General features: G+C 44.3%; 2 protein-coding genes across 3 annotated transcripts in view; both read left to right on the forward strand.

Moving 5' to 3' along the window:
- The window catches only part of LOC110523019 (1-phosphatidylinositol 4,5-bisphosphate phosphodiesterase gamma-1), a 96,426-nt gene that overhangs the window by 19,699 nt on the left and 56,586 nt on the right, over positions 1-20,141 (forward strand). For both annotated transcript variants that reach the window (XM_090236146.1, XM_090236147.1), the window contains exon 4: positions 673-720. In XM_090236146.1, coding sequence (XP_090092272.1) covers positions 673-720 — 48 coding nt within the window. The remainder of the gene's footprint in view (positions 1-672; positions 721-20,141) is intronic.
- LOC149983603 (uncharacterized) lies at positions 6,003-7,970 on the forward strand. The gene has a single exon (XM_090236151.1). It carries the CDS (start codon positions 6,099-6,101, stop codon positions 7,854-7,856), a length of 1,758 nt encoding a protein of 585 aa, XP_090092277.1. The 5' UTR covers positions 6,003-6,098; the 3' UTR covers positions 7,857-7,970.

The following is a 20,141-nucleotide window of genomic DNA, read 5'->3' on the forward strand; positions in this document are numbered from 1 at the left end:
GTGTGTGTGTGTGTGTGTCTGAGTGAGTAAGAGAGAGAACGGGGGAGAGGGAGAGGAGTGTGTGTGTTTGTGTGTGAGAGAGAGATATGTGAGGAGAGGAGTGTGTGCCTTTATGACAGTATGAATCAGGTGTCTGTGGTGTTTAACAGGCCCCTGTTTGTAGTAATATTAATATCCCGGTAGCATCATCCATTACTACTATAACACACATAGGAGAGAGGGGACATGGGTTGGAGAGAGCAATAATATTTGTGTTGGTTGAAAATAATTATTCTGGGTAAATGTGTGGGGCAGTGTTCCTATATTCCATGGTTTGTGGAAGAAAACTCAACAACAGTGCTGTTGTGGGAGAGAGGAACTTCAGTATTGTACATATGATCCGTTTTATGACTATTTTGTTTACAAATGTCAACAACTTGGTCACAGTCAAGGAAGTGACATACAGTGTCTCAATTATTTTGTGTTGTAGGCTTTGGGTCACATTACTATTTAATGTTTTCACAAATATAGTCACAATTTAAAGTTAGACTAAGTCAATGTTAAACCCCGTGGCTGGTGGCTTTTAAAAGAATCCGCTGTGCTCAACACAGCCACTCAACATTTGTCTTTCCATCTCATACTGAACTATCTCTCTTCTCTCTATTTCTGTATATCCTCCCTCCCTCCCTCCAGGTGGCTGAGGAGACAATTTGAGGTGATGGACAGGAATCGTGAGGGAAGGTGGGTCAGACGTCAATACCATATCAACATTGTTGTTACACCCAGCCAGAACCCTGGGATACACACACAATGGTCACTCTGCTAGCCGGTGGAATAGTGGGGGAAATCCACACCAAACATTATAAAATAATAATACCCCTCCCAACCCCAACCCCTCCCCCAGCTCCAGTCCTAGCTCCATCCCAAGCTCCAGGCCCAGCTCTAACCCCAGCTCCAGGTTTAGCTCCAGGCCTAGTTCCAGCCCTAACCCCATCCCCAGCTCTAACCCCAACCCTAGATCCAGCTTTAACCCCAGCTCCAGCCCTAGCTCCAACTCTAACCCCAGCTCCATCCCTAGCTCCAACTCTAACCCCAGCTCTAGCCCTAGCTCCAGCTCCAGCTCTAACCCTAACTCCAGCCCTAGCTCCAACTCTAACCCTAGTCCAGCCCTAGCTCCAGCTCTAACCCTAACTCCAGCCTTAGCTCCAGCTCTAACCCCAGCTCCATCCCTAGCTCCAGCTCTAAACTTAACTCCAGCCTTAGCTCCAGCTCTAACCCTAGTCCAGCCCTAGCACCAGCTCTAACTCTAACTCCAGCCCTAGCTCCAGCTCTAACCCCAGCTCCATCCCTAGCTCCAGCTCTAACCTTAACTCCAGCCTTAGCTCCAGCTCTAACCCCAGCTCCATCCCTAGCTCCAGCTCTAACCTTTACTCCAGCCTTAGCTCCAGCTCTAACCCTAGTCCAGCCCTAGCACCAGCTCTAACCCTAACTCCAGCCCTAGCTCCAGCTCTAACCCTAACTCCGGCCCTAGCTCCAGCTCTAACCCCAGCTCCATCCCTAGCTCCAGCTCTAACCTTAACTCCAGCCTTAGCTCCAGCTCTAACCCTAGTACAGCCCTAGCACCAGCTCTGACCCTAGTCCAGCCCTAGCTCCAGCTCTAACCCTAACTCCAGCCCTAGCTCCAGCTCTAACCCTAACTCCAGCCCTAACCCTAACTCCAGCTCTAACCCTAACTCCAGCTCTAACCCTAACTCCAGCTCTAACCCTAACTCCAGCTCTAACCCCAGCTCCATCCCTAGCTCCAGCTCTAACACTAACTCCAGCCTTAGCTCCAGCTCTAACCCTAGTCCAGCCCTAGCACCAGCTCTAACCCTAATCCAGCCCTAGCTCCAGCTCTAACCCTAACTCCAGCCCTTGCTCCAGCTCTAACCCTAACTCCAGCCCTAACCCTAACCCTAACTCCAGCTCTAACCCTAACTCCAGCTCTAACCTTAACTCCAGCTCTAACCCTAACCCCAGCTCTAACCCCAGCTCCATCCCTAGCTCCAGCTCTAACACTAACTCCAACCGTAGCTCCAACTCTAACCCTAGTCTAGCCCTAGCACCAGCTCTAACCCCAGCTCCATCCCTAGCTCCAGCTCTAACACTAACTCCAACCGTAGCTCCAACTCTAACCCTAGTCGAGCCCTAGCACCAGCTCTAACTCCAGCTCCAGCCCTAGCACCAGCTCTAACCCCAGCTCCATCCCTAGCTCCAGCTCTAACACTAACTCCAACCGTAGCTCCAGCTCTAACCCTAGTACAGCCCTAGCACCAGCTCTGACCCTAGTCCAGCCCTAGCTCCAGCTCTAACCCTAACTCCAGCCCTAGCTCCAGCTCTAACCCTAACTCCAGCCCTAACCCTAACTCCAGCTCTAACCCTAACTCCAGCTCTAACCCTAACTCCAGCTCTAACCCTAACTCCAGCTCTAACCCCAGCTCCATCCCTAGCTCCAGCTCTAACACTAACTCCAGCCTTAGCTCCAGCTCTAACCCTAGTCCAGCCCTAGCACCAGCTCTAACCCTAACTCCAGCCCTAACCCTAACTCCAGCTCTAACCCTAACTCCAGCTCTAACCCTAACTCCAGCTCTAACCCTAACTCCAGCTCTAACCCCAGCTCCATCCCTAGCTCCAGCTCTAACACTAACTCCAGCCTTAGCTCCAGCTCTAACCCTAGTCCAGCCCTAGCACCAGCTCTAACCCTAATCCAGCCCTAGCTCCAGCTCTAACCCTAACTCCAGCCCTAGCTCCAGCTCTAACCCTAACTCCAGCCCTAACCCTAACCCTAACTCCAGCTCTAACCTTAACTCCAGCTCTTACCTTAACTCCAGCTCTAACCCTAACCCCAGCTCTAACCCCAGCTCCATCCCTAGCTCCAGCTCTAACACTAACTCCAACCGTAGCTCCAACTCTAACCCTAGTCTAGCCCTAGCACCAGCTCTAACCCCAGCTCCATCCCTAGCTCCAGCTCTAACACTAACTCCAACCGTAGCTCCAACTCTAACCCTAGTCGAGCCCTAGCACCAGCTCTAACTCCAGCTCCAGCCCTAGCACCAGCTCTAACCCCAGCTCCATCCCTAGCTCCAGCTCTAACACTAACTCCAACCGTAGCTCCAACTCTAACCCTAGTCGAGCCCTAGCACCAGCTCTAACCCCAGCTCCATCCCTAGCTCCAGCACTAACACTAACTCCAACCGTAGCTCCAACTCTAACCCTAGTCGAGCCCTAGCACCAGCTCTAACCCCAGCTCCATCCCTAGCTCCAGCTGTAACCCTAGTCGAGCCCTAGCACCAGCTCTAACCCCAGCTCCATCCCTAGCTCCAGCTCTAACACTAACTCCATCCCTAGCTCCAGCTCTAACCCTAACTCCAGCTCTAACCCTAACTCCAGCTCTAACACTAACTCCATCCCTAGCTCCAGCTCTAACCCTAGTCTAGCCCTAGCACCAGCTCTAACCCCAGCTCCATCCCTAGCTCCAGCTAGATACTATTAAATCGTTGAGGTCCAATCAGAGTATAGTCATTAAACCTGCGGATAAAGGATCACAGATTGTAATCATGGACAGAGTACAGTATTTGTTGGAGGCTAACAGGCAATTGAATAACGTGAAAAATGATGTCCCATTAGACCACTCTATTCCATCTGAAACTCAAGAAATGATTAAGAGGATATTGGTGGAATTACTTGAAAAGAAGTGTATTACTTCCAAGCAATATACTTATCTGTTGGGCCCCGAGGTACCAAGACCGCGACAATTCTATCTTCTTCCAAAAATGCATAAACCTTTGGAAGAGTGGTCTGTGCCCTTTCAGATCCCTAGTGCCCGCCCAATTGTTAGTGACTGTGGATCGGAATCGTATCGAATTGCTGAATATATTGATTATTTTATTCATCCGTTATCCCAGAAGCACGCTAAGGATTCTGGGAAGGAGCACGCTTCTTATGTTAAGGATACATATGATTTTGTCGATAAAGATAAAGGCCTCGAACTACCACTAGGGGCGTTCTTATTTTCAATAGATATTAACTCATTATATACAAACACTGAAACCTCTTTGGGACTGCGGGCGATAAAACAGGCATTTGACAGGTTTCCTGACCCTCAGCGCCCGGACAAGGAAATCTTAGATCTGTTGGAGTTGAGTCTCTTAAGGAACGATTTTAATTTTAATGATGAGTTTTATCTTCAGATCCATGGGACTGCTATGGGTAAGAAATTTCTTTCTGCCTTTGCCAATTTATACATGTGTTTTTGGGAAGAGACAGCTTTTCTTAAATGCCAGATCCTTCCTTTTCTATATCTCAGGTATTTGGATGATATCTTTGGAATTTGGGTGAGTTCTATGCAGGACTTTGAGTGTTTCTTGGAAACCCTCAATACACATCATTCTGCCATTACAACTTCCCACAATATACAAAGGGAAAAACTAGAGTTTTTGGACACTCAGGTCTTATTTGTACCTTCTGATGGGTTAACTAAATCATTGGCCACTAAAGTCTTCTTTAAGGAGACTGATAGGCACGCCTTGCTACATAAGGCAAGTTACCATCCAAAACATAGGTATTATTAAATCTCAGCTGATTCGGTTCAATAGAATCTGTACATCAGGTGAGCATGTAGAGGAGGCAATAACCATTCTTTTTAGAGCCTTGGGGCCACGGGATATTCCAAACGTTTCCTTAGGGGGATAAAGGCAGAGGTAGGTGAATTATTTGGCAGGGAATGGGGATACAATAAAACAGCGGAAACAAAATCTGATACCATTTGTTACAACATACTATGGGAGTTTGGGTGGATTTAGTAGGAACTTGAGGTCTAATTTCAGGGAAGCTCAACAAGCGGTGGAAGGACTGGTAGATTGTAGAGTAATCTCAGCGTATAGAAGAAACAAAAACCTCGGGGACAGTTTAGTCCACTGCCTTCCAGACGAAAAATGCACCTAATAAATTGGATAAATATTTGGGGAGGCCAAAGTATATTGTTAATGCCTTCTCGGGGCTGGGGTTCATCGTAAGACAGAGGATCGAATTGTCCACTGTAAACTTGATCTATGGAATTAAGTGCAAATGGTGCCAAAATATTTATATAGGAGAAACAAAGAATGCACTACAGGTCAGACTGAAACAACATCTATACCATATAGCTAAAGTGTCTGTGGAGAGCCGCTCATTATAAATGTTTGTTTATGGTATTATTTATTTATTTATGTTGATTCGTCCTTGGTGGATTTGCCATTGTCGGATAACACTTTTATTTAATTAATTATTTATTTATGGATCTACTCACTGACCATAAATACGATGGCACTTATTTTTATCATATCCTTGATCTTTTAGTGTGGGGTGGCTTCACCCTATTTTTTGGATACTTTTATAGCACTTATTTTGAGTTTTCTTTGTTTGATGGCACTCATGATTGTTTTAAATATGTACTTTTTATTTTTGTATTCATTGGGTGGTTCATCTTGTAGACCCTAATCCCTCACCCTAACCCTGGGATCCTCATGCCTAACCCTAAACTCTAGACCCCCATACCTAATCTTAGGTTAACCCCGACCTGTACTCTTATACTGACCCTAACCCTCACCCTAACCTGAATTCTAACCTTAACCCCTAGTTACCCTAATCCCTCACCCTAACCCTGAGACCCTCATGCCTAACCCTAAACTTCTAGACCCTCATACCTGATCTTAATTTAACCCTGACCTGTACTCTAATCCTGACCCTTACTGTAATCCCAACCTGAATTCTGACCTTAACCCATAGCTCCTAAATTCTTACCATAATTCCTAACCCTAACCTTATATCCCTAGACCCCCATATCTAATCCGAACCCCTGACTCCCTATATCTATTTTAACCCCTAGATCCTCATAATGAACCTTTCCTCCTAGACCACCGCTTTGACCTTGGCACTTGGCCTCTATTCTTAGTTTAGAATCTCTGGTTCTTAACCTAAGCCCTATATTAATGTCTGAGTGGTCTTCTTTTATAGTTTTTTTTGTCATTTAAAGTATCAATTACACAAGTCTTACCATTTATCTTAAAGGGGTTGCCTGTGCCAGTGCACATCGGATTCGTATGTCACTTATTGAATCTAACCCTAGTCCAGCCCTAGCTCCAGCTCTAACCCCAACTCCAGCCCTAGCTCCAGCTCTAACCCCAGCTCCATCCCTAGCTCCAGCTCTAACCCTAACTACAGCCCTAGCTCCAGCTCTAACCCTAACTCCAGCCCTAGCTCCAACTCTAACCCCAGCTCCATCCCTAGCTCCAGCTCTAACCTTAACTCCAGCCCTAGCTCCAGCTCTAACCCTAACTCCAGCCCTAGCTTCAGCTCTAACCCTAACTCCAGCCCTAGCTCCAACTCTAACCCCAGCTCCATCGCTAGCTCCAGCTCTAACCTTAACTCCAGCCCTAGCTCCAGCTCTAACCCTAACTCCAGCCCTAGCTCCAGCCCTAGCTCCAGCTCCAGCATTAGCTCCAGCTCTAACCCCAGCTCTAACCCTAGCTCCAGCTCCAACCCCAGCACCATCCCCAGCTCCAGCTCTAACCCCAGCTCCAGCCCTAGCTCCACTTATAACCCCAACTCCAGCCCTAGCTCCAGCTATTTGCCTAACTCCAGCCCTAACTCCACCTATAACCCCAACTACAGCCTTAGCTCCAGCTCTAACCCCAGCTCCAGCCCTAGCTCCACCTATAACCCCAACTCCAGCCCTAGCCACTTATAGCCCTAGCTCCAGCTATTTGCCTAACTCCAGCCCTAACTCCACCTATAACCCCAACTCCAGCCTTAGCTCCAGCTCTAACCCCAGCTCCAGCCCTAGCTCCACCTATAACCCCAACTCCAGCCCTAGCTCCACCTATAACCCCAACTCCAGCCCTAGCTCCACCTATAACCCCAACTCCAGCCCTAGCTCAGGCTATTTGCCTAACTTCAGCCCTAGCTTCAGCTCTAACCCTAACTCCAGCCCTAGCTCCAGCTCTAACCCTAACTCCAACCCTAGCTCCAGCTCTAACCCCAACTCCAGCCCTAGCTCCACCTATAACCCCAACTCCAGTCCTAGCTCCAGCTATTTGCCTAACTTCAGCCCTAGCTCCAGCTCTATCCCTAACTCCAGCCCTAGCTCCAGCTCTATCCCTAATTCCAGCCCTAGCTCCAGCTCTATCCCTAACTCCAGCCCTAGCTCCAGCTCTTTCCCTAATTCCAGCCCTAGCTCCAGCTCTAACCCTAACCCCAGCCCTTGCTCCAGCTCTAACACAAGCTTCATCCCCAGCTCTAATCCTAATTCCATCCCTAGCTCCAGCTCTAACATAAGCTCCATCCCCAGCTCCAGCTCTAACCCTAACTCTAGCCCTTGCTCCAGCTCTAATCGTAATTCCATCCCTAGCTCCAGCTCTAATCCTAATTCCATCCCTAGCTCCAGCTCTAATCCTAATTCCATCCCTAGCTCCAGCTCTAACCCTAATTCCAGCCCTAGCTCCAGCTCTAACCCTAACTCCAGCCCTAGCTCCAGCTCTAACCCTAACTCCAGCCCTAGCTCCAGCTCTAATCCTAATTCCATCCTTAGCTCCAGCTCTAACCCTAATTCCATCCCTAGCTCCAGCTCTCGTCCTAACTCCAGCTCCAGCTCTATCCCTAATTCCAGCCTTAGCTCCAGCTCTAACCCTAACTCCAGCTCCAGCTCTATCCCAAGCTCCAGCCCTAGCTCCAGCTCTCGTCCTAACTCCAGGTCCAGCTCTATCCCTAATTCCAGCCTTAGCTCCAGCTCTAACCCTAACTCCAGCTCCAGCTCTATCCCCAGCTCCAGCCCTAGCTCCAGCTCCATACATCCCCACTAGTCCCCAGCTCAGTTCCGTGGCTCCCACCTCTTTGGGAGGAAGCGGTCCAGCACAAACAGCCTGTCTGCCACCGCCTGATAAGGAACAGGAACAGGAAGTGATGCAATGGGTTGGGAGAGGGAAACTTCCTGTCTCAATGGAAATAGAAACAGGAGCTCCAAATCAGAGCAAAATAATGAGGGGTGATAAATAACGAGTTAAACAAAAGAGAGTTGATTGAACAGAGGATGAACAGAACAGAGAGACGGAGAGATACATGCTAGCCAGAGAAAGAATGCGGGAAGATAGGGAAAGACCAAGACAGTGACAGAGAGCGAGAAAGAGAGGAGATAAAGTAGTATGTGAAGGGGGGAAGTGGGGGAGAGAGAGAGAGAGAGAGAGAGAGAGAGAGAGCAGACAAGCTAAAACAACATCCCCCAGGACAGGTAGAGTTTCTCTCAGGGATGTGTCTGCTCTCCTCCATCTTCTTCTTGCTCTCTCCACACACACACACGCACACACACACACACACACACACACACAGCACACACACACACACACACACACACACACACTATAAGTACTCTCTGAGACGCTGGAGGACAGCAGCTTGCGTCTAGTTAATCAACAAAGTGATCGGCCATGTGCCCCAACCCTGCAGGAGGGGCAGGACAGAGTGAGGGGGGTGGAGATATCCCACAAGGAGACTGTCTGAGAGTCCCATAACACAAAGAGACTGTCTGAGAGTCCCATAACACAAAGAGACTGTCTGAGAGTCCCATAACACAGAGAGACTGTCTGAGAGTCCCATAACACAGAGACTGTCTGAGAGTCCCATAACACAAAGAGACTGTCTAAGAGTCCCATAACACAGAGAGACTGTCTGAGTGTCCCATAACACAAAGAGACTGTCTGGAAGTCCCATAACACAAAGGGACTGTCTGAGAGTCCCATAACACAAAGAGACTGTCTGGAAGTCCCATAACACAGAGATACTGTCTGAGTGTCCCATAACACAAAGAGACTGTCTGGAAGTCCCATAACACAAAGGGACTGTCTGAGAGTCCCATAACACAAAGAGACTGTCTGGAAGTCCCATAACACAAAGGGACTGTCTGAGAGTCCTATAACACAGAGAGACTGTCTGAGAGTCCCATAACACAAAGAGACTGTCTGGAAGTCCCATAACACAAAGGGACTGTCTGAGAGTCCTATAACACAGAGAGACTGTCTGAGAGTCCCATAACACAAAGAGACTGATAGTTAAAGCAAAAGAAAGAGGAAACTAGAGAGGGATTGATAAAGAGAGGTTTAGAGAGAGGAGAGACATATTGTATATAAGGGAAAATAGTTAGAAAGAAAGAAAAACACACAGAGACAGATAATGAAGAGAGGCTCAGAGAGAGAGAGTATGATATCCAGTGTATACCCGACCCAGCCAGACCCAGCCCTGCTCCCCTTCTCTGGCCCATCCGGTGGAAGCGGGGAGAGAGAGAGATCACCCCCCTGCTCTCCGCCCCTCCCTGTGGAGTCCAAACATTGAGACCAAGCAGGAGGCTTTCCGGCTGCCACTCGCCCATAGCTCTGGTTCTAAACGAACTAAACAGAACTGTGATACTCCAAAACTAAACTACTCTAGCTCTGGTTCTAAACGAACTAAACTGAACTGTGATACTCCACAACTAAACACTATAGCTCTGGTTCTAAACGAACTAAACAGAACTGTGCTATTCCATAACTAAACTTCACTCTAGCTATGTCTCTAAATTAACTTAACATAAAACATAACTAAACTCCACTCTTGCTCTGGCTGGAAACATAACTAATCTCCACTCTAGCTCTGGCTGGAAACATAACTTAACTCCACTCTAGCTCTGGCTGGAAACATCTCAAAACTCTTCTCTAGCGCTGCCTTGAAACATAACTAAATGCTACTCTAGCTCTTGTTCTAAACAAACTAAACAGAACTGTGATACTCCATAAATAAAACACATCTAAACTCCACTCTAGCTCTGGCTGGAAACATATCAAAACTATTCTTTGGCTGGAAACATAATTAAGCTCTACTCTAGCTCTGGCTGGAAACATTACTAAACTCTTCTCTAGCTCTGTCTTGAAACATATCTAAACTCTACTCTAGCTCTGCCTTGAAACATAACTAATCTCTACTCTAGCCCTGGCTGGAAACATTACTAAACTCTACTCTAGCTCAGGCTGGAAACATATCTAAACTCTACTCTAGCTCTGGCTGGAAACATATCTAAACTCTACTCTAGCTCTGGCTGGAAACATAACTAAACTCTACTCTAGCTCTGGCTGGAAACATCACTAAACTATACTCTAGCCCTGGCTGGAAACATAACTAAACTCCACTCTAGCCCTGGCTGGAAACATAACTAAACTCTACTCTAGCTCTTGTTGGAAACATAACTAATCTCTACTCTAGCTCTGGCTGGAAACATATCTAAACTCCACTCTAGCCCTGGCTGGAAACATAACTAAACTCCACTCTAGCCCTGGCTGGAAACATAACTAAACTATACTCTAGCCCTGGCTGGAAACATATCTAAACTCCACTCTAGCCCTGGCTGGAAACATAACTAAACTCTACTCTAGCCCTGGCTGGAAACATAACTAAACTATACTCTAGCCCTGGCTGGAAACATAACTAAACTCTACTCTAGCTCTTGTTGGAAACATATATAAACTCTTCTCTAGCCCTGGCTGGAAACATAACTAAACTATACTCTAGCCCTGGCTGGAAACATAACTAAACTCCACTCTAGCCCTGGCTGGAAACATAACTAAACTATACTCTAGCTCTGGCTGGAAACATATCTAAACTCTACTCTAGCTATGGCTGGAAACATAACTAAACTCTACTCTAGCTCTTGTTGGAAACATATCTAAACTCTTCTCTAGCCCTGGCTGGAAACATAACTAAACTATACTCTAGCCCTGGCTGGAAACATAACTAAACTCCACTCTAGCCCTGGCTGGAAACATAACTAAACTCTACTCTAGCTCTGGCTGGAAACATATCTAAACTCTACTCTAGCTATGGCTGGAAACATAACTAAACTCTACTCTAGCTCTTGTTGGAAAGATAACTAAACTCTACTCTAGCACTGGCTGGAAACATAACTAAACTCTACTCTAGCTCTTGTTGGAAACATAACTAAACTATACTCTAGCCCTGGCTGGAAACATAACTAAACTCTACTCTAGCCCTGGCTGGAACCATAACTAAACTCTACTCTAGCTATGGCTGGAAACATATCAAAATTATTATTTGGCTGGAAACATAATTCATCTCATCTCTAGCTCTGTCTGGAAACATTACTAAACTTTTCTCTAGCTCTGTCTGGAAACATAACTAAACTCCACTCTAGCCCTGGCTGGAAACATAACTAAACTCTACTCTAGCCCTGGCTGGAAACATAACTAAACTCTACTCTAGCTATGGCTGGAAACATAACTAAACTCTACTCAAGCTCTGGCTGGAAACATAACTAAACTCTACTCTAGCTATGGCTGGAAACATAACTAAACTCCACTCTAGCCCTGGCTGGAAACATAACTAAACTCTACTCTAGCCCTGGCTGGAAACATAACTAAACTCTACTCTAGCTCTGGCTGGAAACATCTCAAAACTCTTCTCTAGCGCTGCCTTGAAACATAACTAAATGCTACTCTAGCTCTTGTTCTAAACAAACTAAACAGAACTGTGATACTCCATAAATAAAACACATCTAAACTCCACTCTAGCTCTGGCTGGAAACATATCAAAACTATTCTTTGGCTGGAAACATAATTAAGCTCTACTCTAGCTCTGGCTGGAAACATTACTAAACTCTTCTCTAGCTCTGTCTTGAAACATATCTAAACTCTACTCTAGCTCTGCCTTGAAACATAACTAATCTCTACTCTAGCCCTGGCTGGAAACATTACTAAACTCTACTCTAGCTCAGGCTGGAAACATATCTAAACTCTACTCTAGCTCTGGCTGGAAACATATCTAAACTCTACTCTAGCTCTGGCTGGAAACATAACTAAACTCTACTCTAGCTCTGGCTGGAAACATCACTAAACTATACTCTAGCCCTGGCTGGAAACATAACTAAACTCCACTCTAGCCCTGGCTGGAAACATAACTAAACTCTACTCTAGCTCTTGTTGGAAACATAACTAATCTCTACTCTAGCTCTGGCTGGAAACATATCTAAACTCCACTCTAGCCCTGGCTGGAAACATAACTAAACTCCACTCTAGCCCTGGCTGGAAACATAACTAAACTCTACTCTAGCTCTTGTTGGAAACATAACTAAACTATACTCTAGCCCTGGCTGGAAACATATCTAAACTCTACTCTAGCCCTGGCTGGAAACATATCTAAACTCTACTCTAGCCCTGGCTGGAAACATAACTAAACTCCACTCTAGCCCTGGCTGGAAACATAACTAAACTCTACTCTAGCTCTTGTTGGAAACATAACTAAACTATACTCTAGCCCTGGCTGGAAACATATCTAAACTCCACTCTAGCCCTGGCTGGAAACATAACTAAACTCTACTCTAGCCCTGGCTGGAAACATAACTAAACTCTACTCTAGCTATGGCTGGAAACATAACTAAACTCTACTCTAGCTCTGGCTGGAAACATCTCAAAACTCTTCTCTAGCGCTGCCTTGAAACATAACTAAATGCTACTCTAGCTCTTGTTCTAAACGAACTAAACAGAACTGTGATACTCCATAAATAAAACACATCTAAACTCCACTCTAGCTCTGGCTGGAAACATATCAAAACTATTCTTTGGCTGGAAACATAATTAAGCTCTACTCTAGCTCTGGCTGGAAACATTACTAAACTCTTCTCTAGCTCTGTCTTGAAACATATCTAAACTCTACTCTAGCTCTGCCTTGAAACATAACTAATCTCTACTCTAGCCCTGGCTGGAAACATTACTAAACTCTACCCTAGCTCTGGCTGGAAACATATCTAAACTCTACTCTAGCTCTGGCTGGAAACATATCTAAACTCTACTCTAGCTCTGGCTGGAAACATATCTAAACTCTACTCTAGCTCTGGCTGGAAACATAAGTAAACTCTACTCTAGCACTGGCTGGAAACATCACTAAACTATACTCTAGCCCTGGCTGGAAACATAACTAAACTCCACTCTAGCCCTGGCTGGAAACATAACTAAACTCTACTTTAGCTCTTGTTGGAAACATAACTAAACTCTACTCTAGCTCTTGTTGGAAACATAACTAAACTATACTCTAGCTCTGGCTGGAAACATATCTAAACTCTACTCTAGCTATGGCTGGAAACATAACTAAACTCTACTCTAGCTCTTGTTGGAAAGATAACTAAACTCTACTCTAGCACTGGCTGGAAACATAACTAAACTCTACTCTAGCTCTTGTTGGAAACATAACTAAACTATACTCTAGCCCTGGCTGGAAACATAACTAAACTCTACTCTAGCCCTGGCTGGAACCATAACTAAACTCTACTCTAGCTATGGCTGGAAACATATCAAAATTATTATTTGGCTGGAAACATAATTCATCTCATCTCTAGCTCTGTCTGGAAACATTACTAAACTTTTCTCTAGCTCTGTCTGGAAACATAACTAAACTCCACTCTAGCCCTGGCTGGAAACATAACTAAACTCTACTCTAGCCCTGGCTGGAAACATAACTAAACTCTACTCTAGCTATGGCTGGAAACATAACTAAACTCTACTCAAGCTCTGGCTGGAAACATAACTAAACTCTACTCTAGCTATGGCTGGAAACATAACTAAACTCCACTCTAGCCCTGGCTGGAAACATAACTAAACTCTACTCTAGCCCTGGCTGGAAACATAACTAAACTCTACTCTAGCTCTGGCTGGAAACATCTCAAAACTCTTCTCTAGCGCTGCCTTGAAACATAACTAAATGCTACTCTAGCTCTTGTTCTAAACAAACTAAACAGAACTGTGATACTCCATAAATAAAACACATCTAAACTCCACTCTAGCTCTGGCTGGAAACATATCAAAACTATTCTTTGGCTGGAAACATAATTAAGCTCTACTCTAGCTCTGGCTGGAAACATTACTAAACTCTTCTCTAGCTCTGTCTTGAAACATATCTAAACTCTACTCTAGCTCTGCCTTGAAACATAACTAATCTCTACTCTAGCCCTGGCTGGAAACATTACTAAACTCTACTCTAGCTCAGGCTGGAAACATATCTAAACTCTACTCTAGCTCTGGCTGGAAACATATCTAAACTCTACTCTAGCTCTGGCTGGAAACATAACTAAACTCTACTCTAGCTCTGGCTGGAAACATCACTAAACTATACTCTAGCCCTGGCTGGAAACATAACTAAACTCCACTCTAGCCCTGGCTGGAAACATAACTAAACTCTACTCTAGCTCTTGTTGGAAACATAACTAATCTCTACTCTAGCTCTGGCTGGAAACATATCTAAACTCCACTCTAGCCCTGGCTGGAAACATAACTAAACTCCACTCTAGCCCTGGCTGGAAACATAACTAAACTCTACTCTAGCTCTTGTTGGAAACATAACTAAACTATACTCTAGCCCTGGCTGGAAACATATCTAAACTCTACTCTAGCCCTGGCTGGAAACATATCTAAACTCTACTCTAGCCCTGGCTGGAAACATAACTAAACTCCACTCTAGCCCTGGCTGGAAACATAACTAAACTCTACTCTAGCTCTTGTTGGAAACATAACTAAACTATACTCTAGCCCTGGCTGGAAACATATCTAAACTCCACTCTAGCCCTGGCTGGAAACATAACTAAACTCTACTCTAGCCCTGGCTGGAAACATAACTAAACTCTACTCTAGCTATGGCTGGAAACATAACTAAACTCTACTCTAGCTCTGGCTGGAAACATCTCAAAACTCTTCTCTAGCGCTGCCTTGAAACATAACTAAATGCTACTCTAGCTCTTGTTCTAAACGAACTAAACAGAACTGTGATACTCCATAAATAAAACACATCTAAACTCCACTCTAGCTCTGGCTGGAAACATATCAAAACTATTCTTTGGCTGGAAACATAATTAAGCTCTACTCTAGCTCTGGCTGGAAACATTACTAAACTCTTCTCTAGCTCTGTCTTGAAACATATCTAAACTCTACTCTAGCTCTGCCTTGAAACATAACTAATCTCTACTCTAGCCCTGGCTGGAAACATTACTAAACTCTACCCTAGCTCTGGCTGGAAACATATCTAAACTCTACTCTAGCTCTGGCTGGAAACATATCTAAACTCTACTCTAGCTCTGGCTGGAAACATATCTAAACTCTACTCTAGCTCTGGCTGGAAACATAAGTAAACTCTACTCTAGCACTGGCTGGAAACATCACTAAACTATACTCTAGCCCTGGCTGGAAACATAACTAAACTCCACTCTAGCCCTGGCTGGAAACATAACTAAACTCTACTTTAGCTCTTGTTGGAAACATAACTAAACTCTACTCTAGCTCTTGTTGGAAACATAACTAAACTATACTCTAGCCCTGGCTGGAAACATATCTAAACTCCACTCTAGCCCTGGCTGGAAACATAACTAAACTCTACTCTAGCTCTGGCTGGAAACATATCTAAACTCTACTCTAGCTCTGGCTTGAAACATATCTAAACTCTACTCTAGCTCTGGCTGGAAACATATCTAAACTCTACTCTAGCTCTGGCTGGAAACATAACTAAACTCTACTCTAGTTCTGGCTGGAAACATCACTAAACTATACTCTAGCCCTGGCTGGAAACATAACTAAACTCCACTCTAGCCCTGGCTGGAAACATAACTAAACTCCACTCTAGCCCTGGCTGGAAACATAACTAAACTCTACTCTAGCTCTTGTTGGAAACATAACTAAACTATACTCTAGCCCTGGCTTGAAACATATCTAAAACTCCACTCTAGCCCTGGCTGGAAACATAACTAAACTCTACTCTAGCTCTGGGCTGAAACATATCTAAACTCTACTCTAGCTCTGGCTGGAAACATATCTAAACTCTACTCTAGCTCTGGCTGGAAACATATCTAAACTCTACTCTAGCTCTGGCTGGAAACATAACTAAACTCTACTCTAGTTCTGGCTGGAAACATCACTAAACTATACTCTAGCCCTGGCTGGAAACATAACTAAACTCCACTCTAGCCCTGGCTGGAAACATAACTAAACTCTACTCTAGCTCTTGTTGGAAACATAACTAATCTCTACTCTAGCTCTGGCTGGAAACATATCTAAACTCCACTCTAGCCCTGGCTGGAAACATAACTAAACTCCACTCTAGCCCTGGCTGGAAACATAACTAAACTCTACTCTAGCTCTTGTTGGAAACATAACTAAACTATACTCTAGCCCTGGCTGGAAACATATCTAAACTCTACTCTAGCCCTGGCTGGAAACATATCTAAACTCTACTCTAGCCCTGGCTGGAAACATATCTAAACTCTACTCTAGCTCTGGCTGGAAACATAACTAAACTCTACTCTAGTTCTGGCTGGAAACATCACTAAACTATACTCTAGCCCTGGCTGGAAACATAACTAAACTCCAATCTAGCCCTGGCTGGAAACATAACTAAACTCTACTCTAGCTCTTGTTGGAAACATAACTAATCTCTACTCTAGCTCTGGCTGGAAACATATCTAAACTCCACTCTAGCCCTGGCTGGAAACATAACTAAACTCCACTCTAGCCCTGGCTGGAAACATAACTAAACTCTACTCTAGCTCTTGTTGGAAACATAACTAAACTATACTCTAGCCCTGGCTGGAAACATATCTAAACTCTACTCTAGCCCTGGCTGGAAACATATCTAAACTCCACTCTAGCCCTGGCTGGAAACATAACTAAACTCTACTCTAGCCCTGGCTGGAAACATAACTAAACTCTACTCTAGCTATGGCTGGAAACATAACTAAACTCCACTCTAGCCCTGGCTGGAAACATAACTAAACTCTACTCTAGCTCTTGTTGGAAACATAACTAAACTATACTCTAGCCCTGGCTGGAAACATAACTAAACTATACTCTAGCCCTGGCTGGAAACATATCTAAACTCCACTCTAGCCCTGGCTGGAAACATAACTAAACTCTACTCTAGCCCTGGCTGGAAACATAACTAAACTCTACTCTAGCTATGGCTGGAAACATAACTAAACTCTACTCTAGCTCTGGCTGGAAACATCTCAAAACTCTTCTCTAGCGCTGCCTTGAAACATAACTAAATGCTACTCTAGCTCTTGTTCTAAACGAACTAAACAGAACTGTGATACTCCATAAATAAAACACATCTAAACTCCACTCTAGCTCTGGCTGGAAACATATCAAAACTATTCTTTGGCTGGAAACATAATTAAGCTCTACTCTAGCTCTGGCTGGAAACATTACTAAACTCTTCTCTAGCTCTGTCTTGAAACATATCTAAACTCTACTCTAGCTCTGCCTTGAAACATAACTAATCTCTACTCTAGCCCTGGCTGGAAACATTACTAAACTCTACTCTAGCTCAGGCTGGAAACATATCTAAACTCTACTCTAGCTCTGGCTGGAAACATATCTAAACTCTACTCTAGCTCTGGCTGGAAACATAACTAAACTCTACTCTAGCTCTGGCTGGAAACATCACTAAACTATACTCTAGCCCTGGCTGGAAACATAACTAAACTCCACTCTAGCCCTGGCTGGAAACATAACTAAACTCTACTCTAGCTCTTGTTGGAAACATAACTAATCTCTACTCTAGCTCTGGCTGGAAACATATCTAAACTCCACTCTAGCCCTGGCTGGAAACATAACTAAACTCCACTCTAGCCCTGGCTGGAAACATAACTAAACTATACTCTAGCCCTGGCTGGAAACATATCTAAACTCCACTCTAGCCCTGGCTGGAAACATAACTAAACTCTACTCTAGCCCTGGCTGGAAACATAACTAAACTATACTCTAGCCCTGGCTGGAAACATAACTAAACTCTACTCTAGCTCTTGTTGGAAACATATATAAACTCTTCTCTAGCCCTGGCTGGAAACATAACTAAACTATACTCTAGCCCTGGCTGGAAACATAACTAAACTCCACTCTAGCCCTGGCTGGAAACATAACTAAACTATACTCTAGCTCTGGCTGGAAACATATCTAAACTCTACTCTAGCTATGGCTGGAAACATAACTAAACTCTACTCTAGCTCTTGTTGGAAACATATCTAAACTCTTCTCTAGCCCTGGCTGGAAACATAACTAAACTATACTCTAGCCCTGGCTGGAAACATAACTAAACTCCACTCTAGCCCTGGCTGGAAACATAACTAAACTCTACTCTAGCTCTGGCTGGAAACATATCTAAACTCTACTCTAGCTATGGCTGGAAACATAACTAAACTCTACTCTAGCTCTTGTTGGAAAGATAACTAAACTCTACTCTAGCACTGGCTGGAAACATAACTAAACTCTACTCTAGCTCTTGTTGGAAACATAACTAAACTATACTCTAGCCCTGGCTGGAAACATAACTAAACTCTACTCTAGCCCTGGCTGGAACCATAACTAAACTCTACTCTAGCTATGGCTGGAAACATATCAAAATTATTATTTGGCTGGAAACATAATTCATCTCATCTCTAGCTCTGTCTGGAAACATTACTAAACTTTTCTCTAGCTCTGTCTGGAAACATAACTAAACTCCACTCTAGCCCTGGCTGGAAACATAACTAAACTCTACTCTAGCCCTGGCTGGAAACATAACTAAACTCTACTCTAGCTATGGCTGGAAACATAACTAAACTCTACTCAAGCTCTGGCTGGAAACATAACTAAACTCTACTCTAGCTATGGCTGGAAACATAACTAAACTCCACTCTAGCCCTGGCTGGAAACATAACTAAACTCTACTCTAGCCCTGGCTGGAAACATAACTAAACTCTACTCTAGCTCTGGCTGGAAACATCTCAAAACTCTTCTCTAGCGCTGCCTTGAAACATAACTAAATGCTACTCTAGCTCTTGTTCTAAACAAACTAAACAGAACTGTGATACTCCATAAATAAAACACATCTAAACTCCACTCTAGCTCTGGCTGGAAACATATCAAAACTATTCTTTGGCTGGAAACATAATTAAGCTCTACTCTAGCTCTGGCTGGAAACATTACTAAACTCTTCTCTAGCTCTGTCTTGAAACATATCTAAACTCTACTCTAGCTCTGCCTTGAAACATAACTAATCTCTACTCTAGCCCTGGCTGGAAACATTACTAAACTCTACTCTAGCTCAGGCTGGAAACATATCTAAACTCTACTCTAGCTCTGGCTGGAAACATATCTAAACTCTACTCTAGCTCTGGCTGGAAACATAACTAAACTCTACTCTAGCTCTGGCTGGAAACATCACTAAACTATACTCTAGCCCTGGCTGGAAACATAACTAAACTCCACTCTAGCCCTGGCTGGAAACATAACTAAACTCTACTCTAGCTCTTGTTGGAAACATAACTAATCTCTACTCTAGCTCTGGCTGGAAACATATCTAAACTCCACTCTAGCCCTGGCTGGAAACATAACTAAACTCCACTCTAGCCCTGGCTGGAAACATAACTAAACTCTACTCTAGCTCTTGTTGGAAACATAACTAAACTATACTCTAGCCCTGGCTGGAAACATATCTAAACTCTACTCTAGCCCTGGCTGGAAACATATCTAAACTCTACTCTAGCCCTGGCTGGAAACATAACTAAACTCCACTCTAGCCCTGGCTGGAAACATAACTAAACTCTACTCTAGCTCTTGTTGGAAACATAACTAAACTATACTCTAGCCCTGGCTGGAAACATATCTAAACTCCACTCTAGCCCTGGCTGGAAACATAACTAAACTCTACTCTAGCCCTGGCTGGAAACATAACTAAACTCTACTCTAGCTATGGCTGGAAACATAACTAAACTCTACTCTAGCTCTGGCTGGAAACATCTCAAAACTCTTCTCTAGCGCTGCCTTGAAACATAACTAAATGCTACTCTAGCTCTTGTTCTAAACGAACTAAACAGAACTGTGATACTCCATAAATAAAACACATCTAAACTCCACTCTAGCTCTGGCTGGAAACATATCAAAACTATTCTTTGGCTGGAAACATAATTAAGCTCTACTCTAGCTCTGGCTGGAAACATTACTAAACTCTTCTCTAGCTCTGTCTTGAAACATATCTAAACTCTACTCTAGCTCTGCCTTGAAACATAACTAATCTCTACTCTAGCCCTGGCTGGA

This window comes from Oncorhynchus mykiss, chromosome 5 (genome assembly GCF_057628025.1).
Source record: "Oncorhynchus mykiss isolate SJ-2025 chromosome 5, ASM5762802v1, whole genome shotgun sequence".
NCBI lineage: Eukaryota > Metazoa > Chordata > Actinopteri > Salmoniformes > Salmonidae > Oncorhynchus > Oncorhynchus mykiss.